General features: G+C 53.8%; 1 protein-coding gene across 1 annotated transcript in view; it reads left to right on the top strand.

The window, feature by feature from the left end:
- Positions 1–13,155, top strand: part of PDE2A (phosphodiesterase 2A) — a 68,666-nt gene that overhangs the window by 39,623 nt on the left and 15,888 nt on the right. Inside the window, exons 5-7 of the mRNA XM_064288656.1 lie at positions 5,419–5,528; positions 6,376–6,431; positions 12,702–12,761. Coding sequence (XP_064144726.1) covers positions 5,419–5,528; positions 6,376–6,431; positions 12,702–12,761 — 226 coding nt within the window. The remainder of the gene's footprint in view (positions 1–5,418; positions 5,529–6,375; positions 6,432–12,701; positions 12,762–13,155) is intronic.

Here is a 13,155-nt window from a genome sequence, read left to right as displayed (position 1 = left end):
CCTCCCTTAATCTGTTTTCTCATCTATAAAATAGAGATAAGAGTAGGGCCTATGTATCTGCTTGCTCTGATGGTTTAAAGGAGCCCTGGTGGTGCAATGGTTAAGTGCTTGACTGCTAACTGCAAGGTGGGCAGTTTGAGCCCACCCAGCTCCAGAGTGAAATACCTGCCATCTGCTCCTGTAAAAATTGATGATGGCCCCTAACAACAACAACATGATGGTTTAATGAGATAATACATGCCAAGTGCTAGCACAGTGCCCAGCACATAGTAGAAGCTCAGTGATTGCTAGTTGCCCCCACTCCCAAGTCCCAACACGATTAACTCATTGGGAGACCTTGAGAAAATGACTTCCTTTCTGGCCTCCTCTGTTTCTATAAAATGTGTGCAGGGTCTTTCTAACGGTGACCTCTGTGGCTCTGGACCCATTAGGAGCTGGAGGCACCTGCCCACAGGCTGAAATGGAGCCTGAGGCTCTGGCAGTGCCTGGTGTGGGATGGGAGGGTGTTGGCGTGGAGAGGGGAGGGAAGGGTGAGTGCTTCTCCAGGACACCCTGGAGAGCTGGCGGGGCTGGCAAACAGCAGCATGTGTGACGTGAAGTCTGGATCATAAAGACAGATAAGGCTCAAGGGAAGGGACAGAGGATGGGCTGAGAGAAGAGGCAGGGTGGAGATGGGCCAAGGTGGGGGTGAGGAGTTCCCTGGCAGCCATCCAGCCCCACCTACCACTCGCCAGGCTCTCAGATGTCTGGTTTCACCCCAAAAATGTCAGGCTTTCTTGCCTCCTCGAGCAGGCTCAGGCTGTTTCTTCCCCTGCAAAGTCCTTTTCTGCTCCATCTCAGCCTCAGCCAATCCACATTTTACTCATTTTTTGTGGCCCAGCTAGAGGCCCTCTTCCAGAAGCTGAGCCTGATCTATATGTGGAAAGCCCCCCTTCTTTTTCACTAAGAAGGTTCCAATTTTCAGAACAGGTGTCTGGACAGGGATGGGTCTGTCACAAACAGTCCTGGAGCAGCTTTTGCTTATGCAGAGGGGGTGGGAGGGAGAGCCCTGGGCTGGGGGTCAGTAGACCTGCAATCCAGGACAGCAAGGCCACAATCACAATCCCACACAATCGCCCTGGGCCTCGGACCACGCTTCTATAAAATGATAATGTTGGACATTCTTATATCCGATGACTGACCCTGCTCTGAATCCGGCTCTGCATTCTAAAGGCTGACATACAGCCTCAGGTCCAGAGAGAATTTGGGAAAGCTGCCTGGAGGAAGGTCTTCCTGGAAGGCTTCACCTCCCTCCTGGTGGTGCCTCCCACCCTGCTCTCCCCGCCTATTTCGGTCCCCAGCCCTGCCGCCTTCCTCTTCTTATTGTGTCTTCTGCCATCTTAAAGCCTCTGATTACCCACTGCTGAGAGCAGCAAATTCTCAGGCCTTTCAGCTGCAACTGAGCCACCCCCACCAGCCTAAGCTGGTTATCGCCTTCAGCTACCACTTAGGGGCTCCAGGGCCCAACCTTGAGAAAGTCCTTCCTTACAGCTAACCTGGTTTCCTCTCACTGCAATATCTCTCTGTCCCTCTGGTTTGTCTAAGGGGACCCAGGGGATGATCTATTCGCATGTCTGGATTCTCATATTCTGGGAGAGAGAGGGGGAGAAGAGGGTCCAGGTCTATCTTCAAGAGTGAGATAAACGGTCAGAGAGAGGTTTAGGCTAAGTGAGGGGGATGAGGGCTCAGTAATGGGGGATGAGGGATCAGTGAAGGGGATGAGGGCTCAGTGAGAGGGGTGAGGGCTCAGTGAGGAGGATGAGGGCTTGGTGAGGGGGATGAGGGCTCAGAAAGGGAGATAAAGGCTCAGAAAGGGACATGGGTTGGGGTTCAGTGAGGGGGATGGGACTCAGTGAAGGAGATGAGGGCTCAGTGAGGGAGATGGGGCTCAGTAGGGAGGGATGAGGGCTCAGGGAGGGGGATGAGGGCTCAGTAAAGGGGATGGGGCCTTACCAAAGAACGGCACCCAAGAAGGATGACTCAGAGACTGGTATGGAGGCCTAGGTACTTAGCTCCTTCCAGGCCATCACCCCTACTACCGAGAGCCTTTCCTTCTACCCTTTTTCCACTAAACAAATAGTTGTTAAAGGGACGAAACCATCATAAAATCTGTACCCGTTCCTCTCTTCCTTCTCTACCCATCTGTCTTTATCTTCAGCGGGGCCGACCATGACCACCCAGGAACCTAGGGCTGAGTCATTAGCCTTCAGCGTAGACAGCTGGCCCTGGGGTGTGGGGCCCCACCCCTCCCAGCACCATCCTGGAAGGTGGGGCACAGGGTTGGAGAGAAGGAGTAGAGGAGGCAGGGAGGGGGTTCTGAATTGAGGAGAGGTCCAATGGGGGGAGTCTGAGCAGTAAACAAAGCCCCACCCCGTCTGTGTGGGTAGGGGGATCAGCCTTGGCGCCCCCCTCCTTTCCAGCCTATGGGCACTTTGGAGCACCAGGGGGACAGCAGTTTTGGGAAGGGTAGTGCAGAGGAGGAAAGGGGCTGGGGGAGCAGGGAAGAGAGGGCGTATTGAGGTGAGCATTGCTTGCAACACCCCTGCCCAGGGCTGTGGGATGTGGCAGGGCCTAGGGAGGGCTGGTTGTAGAGGAAGGTGCCAAGATAAGGGACTTCTTGAGGCTTGAGGATCCTTAGAGGCCTCAGCGTGTGGCCGGGGGATCTGGACCCAGTTAAGATTCATCTGGCCCAGTCCAGTCCCTCCTCTGTCCAGGAACCACTGAAGGCTCAGGAGGCAGGAGGGGAGCATATTGCAGGATTTGTACTGCCCTCCAGACCCCGCAAATGCTCTTCTTAGCTGTCTGCTGTGAGGTGGCTTGAGGGCATGGATTTCCGGTCTCAAATTTTCCCTCTCTAGTGAGAGTCTCACCCAGGCGGCCAGCATGATCAGCCATTACTCCCCTGCCAATCCCTCCCAGCCTCCCACTGCCCTCAGGACCAAGCCCAGCCTCTCAGGCACCTGGCCCCTCTCCAGCTTTGCTCTCTGCTGTCCAGCCACACCAGCCTTCTTGTGCCCGGACCTTCCAGCAGACACACATTCTTTCTCTCTTCTGAGGCTTTCCACAAGCAGCTCCCTCTGCCTGCACATCCTTTCCTGTTGGCCTCCATAACCTCTGCATGTCGCACCTCAGATACTGCCTCCTCCAGGAAGCCTTCTCCGACTCCACTTCCATGCTGCACGGGGGTAGGCTGGAGCCTGCTTGTCTTCCCGTTGTCAGAGCCCTCATCCCTGGACTCCAGGGTGGGTGTCTGTATGTCAGTCCCCCACCATACTAGGTCTCCTTGAGTCAGAAGACATCCAACTCATCTTCTTATCTTCAGCCCTAAGTACAGAACTGGACCCAGAAGGACCCTGAATAAATGCTCTGTGAAAGGAAGGACTTTTAAGTAGAATGCTCCCGTTAGGACTTTAGAATAGAAAATTTGCTCTTGCTTTGGTATGGAGGCAGGGGAGAGGCTGCTGCAGGGGAAGAGATACGTAGGAGGTGACTCAACCCATTAGATGGGGGAGGTGAGGAATAGGGAGGCATCTAGGACAGTTTATGGACCAGCCGAAAGGAACTGAGTGGACGGTTGTGCCGCTTTGGGGTTGGTGGAGGCAGTAAGTTCAGAATGGCATGGGCTGCCTTTGGGACACCTCGGTGACGTCCAGGGGAGGCCTCCAAGAGACCTTGCGTATGTGGGGTCTGGAGGGAACTAGAAAATCATGAGGCCACAAGCACAGACGAGGGAGTTTTGTACAGAAAAAAAAGTCTGAGGGCAAATTCCTTCTTTAGGGTCCCCGGGAAGAGAGGTTCCTTGGATCTAGGGGGTGGTGAGGGGGGAGTTGGGGTTCAGTGGGATGAGGCTGCAGTGCTCACTGACTAGCAATGCAGGGACCAGCGCCACCTTGTGGCTTTCTAATAACCAGATTGTCCGAGGCCAAGTGGCTGGATGGGGTCCAGGCGAAGGGGGCTTGGCTGAAGGTCACCAAGGGCAGCCCCTGCCTCCATGAAGCCTCAGCCTTCATTGATGTAGTCATCAGGAAATGTGCTTTCTGTTGCCCTCCTGCCACCCTAGCTCTCTATTCCTTCCTGGGATGACTGGCACAGTAAAGACAGGCCAGAACTGGAGCCTACCACTCCAGAAGTCTTGAAGGTCCAGGGTGCGAGTGTTGAAAGGTGGGGGGAAGGGGGACCACTGGTTCTTATAGATTCTGAACCAGTGGAAGGGGCTAGAAATGAACAAGTCTGGTTCACCATGCTGTGTGATCTTGAAAGAGATGCTCAACCTCTTTGGTCCTCGATTTCTCTAGTGGGTTTGACCTCCCTGTTTTGGAGACTTACAGGCCACCCCCTCTTTTGTCCTCATCTGACTTTTGCTGTGCTCCCCTTATGCACACACCAATGTCCCAGCCCCCCAAATGTCCCTTTTGTCCAGGCCAGGCAGTTCCTACAAACCCAATTAAGTGGAGGCAGCATGAGAGATAAAGGACCCAGGACAATTAATCATCAGAGAGTGACATTTGGTGAAAATTCAGGCACATAATTAAGCAGGAAGAGCAAGAGACTGGGGTTGAGGGTATGTGTGGTAGGGGCAGAGAGAAACTCATTTGTTCCATTCCAACCCACCCTGCCTCAGTTCCCGCTTCCCCTTTCCATCATCACACACATGCCTTTTGCCTCCTCGACACTCATGCTAGTGCCCTTCGGCTCTTTGGGAAGGTTCAAGTGTAGTGGTGAAGAGTATGGGCTCTGGTGCCAACAGCCTGGGTTCAAATTCTGGCTCTATCACTTATTAGCTGTGTGACTTTGGACAGGTTACCTAACCTCTCTGTGGTGTAGTTTCTCCATTTGAAAATAGATATGACGATAATATCTAACTCATAGGTTTGTTGGGAATTTTGAGTTAATCTGTGTAAATTGCTTGGACAGTGCACAGACACAGGAAATGCCGCAAAAGCTTTGGTGATAAAGATTATCCCTGGAGGTCGGCCTCCTGTGCCTGGTACCAAAAGTTGCTCTGTAATTGTTTACTGAGGATGGTGATGGTTAGGATTTTACTCTCCCCCACACTAGTGCTCTCAGAGAATCAGAGAGGTTAGGACATTTGTCTAAATACAAGGAGTAGCAATGGCAGGTAGGCCTTAACTTGGACAGTCTTGCTCATGCCATTGCTTTTACTTGCTCTACTCTCCCCGTTGCTGGGGATCTGAGTTGGATCCCACGTGTGCCTTTCCCACGTCTGCTGCCTGGAAAGGCAGCAGAGGACAGGCTGTGGTGACCTGCCCCTCCTCGTGTCCACCCTGCAGCAAGTGAACTTGTCCAGACCCTTCCAGATGAGCAGGGTCCAGCACATTGATTCAGGGCTTGAGAGGTGGCTTCATGTCCTCTTTTCAGAGAGGCTGTGATCTCCCAGAAACGGCTGGGCTGCAATGGACTGGGCCCTTCAGACCTGCCAGGGAAGCCCTTGGCCAGACTGGTGGCTCCACTGGCCCCTGGCACCCAAGGTAAGGGCTGGGAGCTGGGCAGGGGCAGGGAGGGATTGTGGCCCCTGATCCCCAGGTCACGTCTGTCTTCTTCTGTTTTCATCTCTCTATCTCATTCTTTGTCTTGCTCTGTGTCTCTAGCAATCCCTCCATCTAATTCTCTCTCTATTGTGCTACTAACCTCTCTGAACCTCAGTTTCCTGATCTATAAAATGGGAACAATAGTACCTACCTTGAGGGGGTGCTACAAGGAGGCTCAAATGAGATAACGCATGTTAAGGGTTTGGTACATACTAGGGCTCAGTGGCTAGTGGCCTGTGGTCACCATGTGCTGATGCCTGTTGCTAGATGGGGCTGTAGTTGTCATGCTCTCTCTGTCATTATCTGTTTTTCTCTCTCTTCCTCTCCATGCCCCCTGTCCGCCATGTCTCCTCTCTCTGCCTCGTGTCTCAGTCTCTCTAGGTCTCTGTCCTCTGTCTCGATGTGGAAAGTGCACAAGACTGGGAGTCAGGAAACCTGACTTGCTGTGTGATCTTGGGCAAGTCACTTCCTCTTTCTGGATCTCAGTTTCCTAATCTATAAAATAGGAATGCTCAGCCTTACTTGCCTCCCTGCCTCCCAGGGCTGCTGGGAGGATCTTGAGAGAGTTAACAGGTGAAGGGGGTTTCCCTCTATGCAGGGGTTGTTCTGTGGTTGTTTTCATCACTGCCTCAGGCCCCTCTCTCTGCCTCTCTGGGTCTCTGGGTCCCTCTGTGCCTCTGTTCCAGCCTCTCTCTGTCTGCGTCTTTGTCTCCCTCCCTGGGTCTGGCTCAGTGTTTCTGAGCCTCGCTGGCCCCACAGGACCACCTCATTGCCCTCTCCCCCTCAGTGCTGGTCATACCGCTGGTGGACAAGGAGGCCGGGGCTGTGGCTGGTGTCATCTTGGTAAGAGCCTGTCCAGGTGGTTGTGGGGTGGGGTGGGGGGAGGAGAACAAGGGAGTGAGGTGTGGATGGAGTCTGTCTGGGGTGTGTGTGTGTGTGTTTGTGTGTGTGATATGATGGCAGCAAACTGCTGGAGTGGTGGGAAATGTGGGTGTGGGAGGAGTCTGGGGCTTCTCCCACACCCCAGTCCTTGGCCCCACCCTGAGTAGGCAGCACAAAGCCGGTGGCCCAGTCAGCAATTTGCACAAGGTGTACAAGCTGCACCTGGACCCTCAGCCCCCATGGAGCTGTGAATGCTCAGCCCTTGGCCCAACTTTGACTTTGCCTCCTCTTTGGGACCTCCCCCTACCATGGGTTGGGGGGTGGGTTGGGGGCAGTAGTGTCCAGAGAGGGCACAAATACAGGGACGTGAGAAGTGACAGAGAGACACTAGGAGGGATGAGAGGGACATAAGGCACTGACAAATAGAGACAGTGTGGGAAACCCAGGCAGAGATTCGGGTGGCTGGAGCTGAGAGTCTTGAGGAGAGGAGGCCCACGGGGATGGCGCTGCATGGGAGGGCATCCAGCCCAGGCCAGAGCAGAACCCAGGCAACTAAGGCGGGCTTCCTGGAGCAGGTGATGCACAGGGAGGGGAAGGAGCATTATCAGAAAGTGGAGGGGACCCTATACGGGGTGGAGTTGAACGGGGAACCAAGGCCAGAGCTCCCCGCTGCCTTCTGATCCAGTGGGTTTCTGCTCCCCTGGCTGGTATTGTAGGGAAACCCTGATGGCGTAGTAGTTAAGAGCTACAGCTGCTAACCAGAAGGTTGGCAGTTCAAATCCACCAGGTGCTCCTTGGAAACCCCGTGGGGCAGTCAGGATCGACTCGACAGTAAAAGGTTTGGTTTTTGGCACAGGGCTGGTATTGACGGTGCCTTGTGAGAGTGCGGGGTTCTGCCAGTCTTCCAGGCTCCCCTCCAGTATGGAGATTTTGTTAGCTGCTGTGGATTCTGCTCCTGACTCATGCTGACCCCAAGCACCACAGAAAGAAATGCTGTTCACTCCTGTGCTACCCCGTGATCCACAGGGTTTTCACTGGCTGATTTTCAGAAGTGTATTTCCAGGCATTTCTTCCTAGTTCATCTTAGTCTGGAAGCCCTGCTGAAATCTGCTCAGCATCATAGCAACACATGATTCCCCACTGACCGAAAGTGCTGGCTGTGCACGAAGTGTGTTGGCTGAGAATTAAACCCAGGTCTCCTGCCTCCAGTATGGGGTAACCAAAAACCAAAAACCAAAAACCAAACCTGTTGCCGTTGAGTCGATTCCTATAGGACAGAGTAGAATTGCCCCCATAGAGTTTCCAAGGAATGCCTGCTGGATTTGAGCTGCCAACCTTTTGGTTAGCAGCCATAGCTCTTAACCACTACGCCACCAAGGTTTCCAGTATGGGAGTACCCAAACCAAACCCACTGCCATCGAGTCGATTCCGACTCATAGCGACCTATAGGACAGAGTAGAACTGCCCCGTAGAGTTTCCAAGGAGCGCCTGGCAGATTCAAACTGCCGACCTTTTGGTTAACAGCTGTAGCACTTAACCACTACGCCACCAGGGTTTCCGGCTCAAAATCCTTGTCCTGTCCTGGGAACGGAAGGGTTACTGCCCCCAAATCGCCATAATTGGGGGCCTGCTTCCACTGAGGTGACTGCCATTCCAATAAGGGACAGGCTTTGGGCACGGACAGATAAATGAGCCGGCCTTGGTGCACCCAGGGGACTCTTCCTGGGCTCATTAAAACAGAACTAAAGGTTTCCAAGGCGTCTGACCTTTCCTGAGCTGCTGGTGGGGAAGTGGTTGGGGGCAGGGGGGAGTTGGAGGCAGCTGCAAGGGAGAGGAAGGAGGGGAGGGCTGGGGTAGTAGGATTGGTCTCCTCCTCCCCATCTGCCTGAGTGAGGGTGCTGTGGTCCCTTCCTGGCTTTTCCCACAAGCTGCTCCTCACCACCCCCAGCTTCTGTTCCCTCAACGGATCTGCTGTTGGCAGAGTTCTCATGGAGGTGCTTCCTCCCTCCTTTGATCCTAATCTGTGCCAGAGCTGGGGGTGCCAGGTTCCGTATATTGAGACCGTGAGGCCTTGAGCCAAAGGGAAGCAGCTCCTGCAAGGGGAAGCCATTTGGAAGGTTGGTCACTATATGGGCAGGGGCATGGCTGCCATGGCTGCCATGGCTGCTGCACACCTTGGTTGAAGCCGGAGTCCAGGCTTCAGCTTTCTCCTAGGGGAAGAAAAGCCAGTATGTGTGTTACAGTCAACCTACCTTTGTAGAATGCTGCTCTGGGTCACCCCCCGGGCTGGGTGCTGGGGCAGAGAAAGGAGTCAGACCCACCTCTGCCTTCTAGGGGCTTTCAGTCTGGGGAAGGCAGGGATGCCCTCAGGCCTCCACAGGCCAAATAAATGCTGCCACCTGGTGCTCTGGTGGTAGAGCAGAGAAGGCGTCACAGTGGAGGTGGCATTTGACTGGGGCTTTAGGGCATGGGGAGCCCTGGTTAAGAGCAGTGGTTAAGTGTTTGACTGTAAACCAAACGGTTGGTAGTTTGAATCCACCAGCTGCTCCTTGGAAAACCTATGGGCACTTCTACTCTGCTCTATAGCATCACTGTGAGTTGGAATTCACCCAATAGCAATGGGTTTGGTTTTGGATTTTGGGGGCATGGGTAGGAGGTCAACAGGCAGAGAAGGGAAAGGGTATTCCAGACAAAGGGAACAGCATGAGCAAAGGCAGGTGGGAAGAAAAGTGTGATCAGGGTTAAGTAGAAGTATGGGGTACATACTATTGAGGAACATGCTCTCTGGGCCTTTGGCTGTCCAGAGAAATTGCCGACAACCCTGCCCACATCCCCTAGAATACCCTGGGAAGTTGAGAGCTCTTGAAAGATGTTTGTTGTTATTCACAGCTCTGCCTCTCCTCCATGCCTGCACCTTCCCACTCATGTAGACAAGCACTTCCCCTGGAGCCCTCTACTCCCCACCCCTCCACCCTAGCCCACCTCCCAGTGCATACACATCTACCAGGTCCTGTCCTGCTGCCCCACCCCCAGCACTCTTTGGCCACAGGATCTTACATCTTCCCAGAGGCAGCACAAGCAGTCCCAGGCCCTCCAGCTGGTACTGGATCCTGAGGGCAGACAGTGCAGAGGGTAGAGGGGGTGCCACAGGGCAGATCTTTTGGGAGGTCCAAGTTGCCAGCTCCCTTCTCAACAAGCCCCATACCCTTCACTGAGCCTCTGCTCTTGGTATACATCAGTTCACTCAACCATCCACCCATCCACCCAGCAACTGAAGAAGCATTTCTTGAGTGCTCACTACGTGCCGGGCACTGCGTGCTAGGTGGGAACACAGCAATGGCTAAGATAGACCAGGAAACCTCCTGCTTTCATAGATCATCCAGTCCGTTGGGGTGGAGGGGAAGTGCACAAAAATAAAGATAGAATTGCCAAGTATGGCAAATGCTAGCAAGTGGTAACCAGGGAACCCTGCAAGGAATAATAGGGCCTGACTGAGATACGGTCAGAGGAAGGCTGTCTGCGGACTAACTATACTGGCCAGGTGCAGAGCTTTGCGGCTCAGCTTTGGGTCTCTGCAGCTCACAGCTCAAGGAGCCTTGATTGTAGATGCTTTGTGTGGACTCTCTTGCTCTTTTCTTCAATTCTGGGATAATAAATCCCTTTGAGAAGGAAGCAGCCCTTGGTCTCTGGTATTTGATGCCTGATTTGTGCCCACTCTTCCCCCCCAGCTGCACCAGTCACACCGGCTCCTTACATGGGAACAGGCCTTGATGCAATTAGCCATGTCAACAAAACTTGGTGGGGAGGGGTGGAGGCTGTGCTGGGTTTTCAGTCCCCTTTGCGGCCCCAGCACCCACTGTGGAGTGCTCCCACTGGGCCCTGGACACCCCCACCTCCAATTAGCAAACATGTGTTCCTATTGGTGAGCAAAAATCTGTATGTGTGTTGGGATGATTGAGTGTGTTTATGGGGGGCAAGTATGTGCATGTCTCTTGGGTATATGAACTCAAGTATGGGTATGGATGCACAGGCGTGGGTGGATATAGACACTGTGAGGTCTTTGTGACTGTGCTCTGTGTGTGTGCATTTGTGTGTGTGTGTGTGAGTATGCACCTCAGTGTCTCCACGAGATTGTGTGTGTGTGTGTTTGTGAGAGAGAGAGAGAACCTGAGTGTGTGTGTGTGTGTGTGTCTGAATATCTCCTTGGGAGAGTGAGTGAATGTATGTGTGTGGATGGACCTGAAGGTCTCCATGGGAGTGTATATGTGTGTTTGTGCACATGATGACTGCTAGTGGGCCGAGGCAGCCCAGGAATGTGTGCTTGGGGTGGAGGAGGCCCAGTGGGGTGCAGGAGGACTCCATGATTCCTTCCTTTCCCTTGCCCTTCTGAGTCTCTCCTTCAGTCTCTGTCCTCTGTACCTGGAACCAGGCTGTTTTGGCAGGCCAGGATCTGGTTGACCCACAGCCCTAGGAGGACCCGGTCTTCCCTTTTCCTGAGAGATGGGTCCAGGTGGAAGGAACAAAAAAGATCTAAGAGTAAAATGTCAACAAGCTTATGCAAACTGTATGCAAATGAACCATGCCTCTCACCTATTCCATTCCACTCCTCGTCCTGTGGAAACCATAGACAGAGCTTCATCCAGTGCTTAACTTTCACAACACCATCTTGGTGGCCCAGGCCTCCTCCAGGTCTACTTGCCTCTAGTCTTGCCCCTTCAATGTATTCTACAGCCTATAGACATGGCCCTTAGATGCTAAAATCTGCCATGGCTGCTCAGTACCATCAGGCTAAAGTCCAATTTTTCAGCTTGGCACTCAAGGCCCTTCCTTCTGTGGGATCATGGACCTCACCTTTGCCTGAGTCCTCATCTACCCCCTACTCCACCTACTACCCAGGACATCTTCCTGCCTGCGGTGCCTCCCTCTTCAAACTCTACCTATCCTCCCCAGGCTTCAGTGTCTAGTTCAGGTTCAGGAAGCCTCCCAGATGCCCTCACATCTGGGCTCCACAGTCTTTAGGGTCCCACCCAGTCGGTCTGCCTTCTCCTTCCTCCTAAGATATGAGGCTTCACACACCCTTCCCTCATCGTGCCTCCCCCGCCACCCCACCATCCTGCCCCAGCTAGACCATGAGCTTCCCAAGAACCTGCTGGTCTCCTCCTCTCCATCTGCTCCTGGCAGGGGACCCAGAGCAGAGGCGAGCAGGGGCTGCTGAGTGGGAAGGGAGGCTTGAGGGAGGGGCCCAGCACAGGCACTGTGGGGAGCCCCCCACAGGAGGTGAGCAGCTCTGAGTAGGCGCTGGAAGCTGCTGACACAGGTGGGGGAGCCTTCCTGGCAGGCCCTGCAGTGGGCCCCCAGATTGCTACTCCTCCCTCTGTCTAATTTTCCACACCAAGCTCCCAAGCAGAGGTGGAGGAAGGGACTTCACAGAGTATGAAAGATGGCCTGAGGGGACCCCTGGTGACTGGTACAGGGAACTTAGAGAGAAATAAGGATGATGGAATGGTGGTGAGAGTGGATCTGGAGAGGGGAAGGTGTGAGTAGAGATGGGGAAGGAGTGGGTAGTGCTGTCCCAAGTCTGCCACATTTTGCTGTGTGCCCTTGGACAAGTCACTTACCCTTTCTGGGCCTTGGTTCATCTGCAAGGTGGATGCTTCCTCAGGTGTAGTGAGAATAACACGTAAGGCAAAGCACTTCATGACTCCATTCATTCATTCATCCCCTCCGTCTTAGGTATAGCAGATGCATCATAAATGTTGGACCTCTTTACTTACTCCAGACTCAGGGGCTGCTCAAACCCTACCTCAGAAAGGATGGATCTGAGAGGCTGAGACCAATGTCACTGATTCCATAGTCAGGCTCTGAAGGGCTGCATGGGCTGGGGAACAGAGAGAGGGATCTACGGTCATCTCCCCCTCCCCACATGCACACACCTGCTGAAAACCTGGCTGTACCCCTTGGTGGCTTGTGCTGTTGGTGGACAACAACTGAAAAGGCAGAAATGGGAGGAGAAACTTCACTTTTTTGGATCAGCTCTAGGAGGCTTCCTGGAGGAGGGGATTTCCCTGGAGCTCTCTCCTTGGTCAGAAGGTGGGCCTATGCTTGAGGTTCACAGGCTGGAGTGTGTATGTGCTGGTGAGGACAGTTGTATGCTGGGCATGGGGAGGCCACTTTGGCAGAAGCAGGAGGCTGGAGGAGGTCACGGCTGGTTCCCCTCCCCCGTCTCTCCAGGTGCACTGTGGCCAGCTAAGTGACAGTGAGGAGTGGAGCCTGCAGGCCGTGGAGAAGCATGTGAGTGGGGATGGAGACAGGGCAGGATGTGGGGGGGGGGGCGGGGGGAGGGGTGCTGCTGCAGACCTTCTTCATCAGGGCTGGTGGAAAGATGTGACCAGGGAGCTGGACAGACCTGGGTTACCTTGAGCAAGTCATTTAACCTCTTTGAGTCTCATTTGAAAATGAGAATAATGATAACACTGCCCTCCCTAGGGTCGTGGTGAGATAAGGTGATCAAACATCTTGTAAATATTAAAGGAAGGTGTACGTAAGATTATCTACATCAGCAATGTTGAGGAAGGAGGCGTTGGAGGAGCAGAGCCCTGAGGGAAGAGTTGTTTGGGTTGGGGCGAGGTGGTGCGGTGCGCACCCTAGGCAGAAGGAAAGGCAAGTCTCGAGGCGAGGAGCGCGG

This window comes from Loxodonta africana, chromosome 7 (genome assembly GCF_030014295.1).
Source record: "Loxodonta africana isolate mLoxAfr1 chromosome 7, mLoxAfr1.hap2, whole genome shotgun sequence".
Taxonomy (NCBI): Eukaryota; Metazoa; Chordata; class Mammalia; order Proboscidea; family Elephantidae; genus Loxodonta; species Loxodonta africana.
Note: the sequence above shows the minus strand (reverse complement) of the source record. Positions and strands in the feature narration are given on the sequence as shown.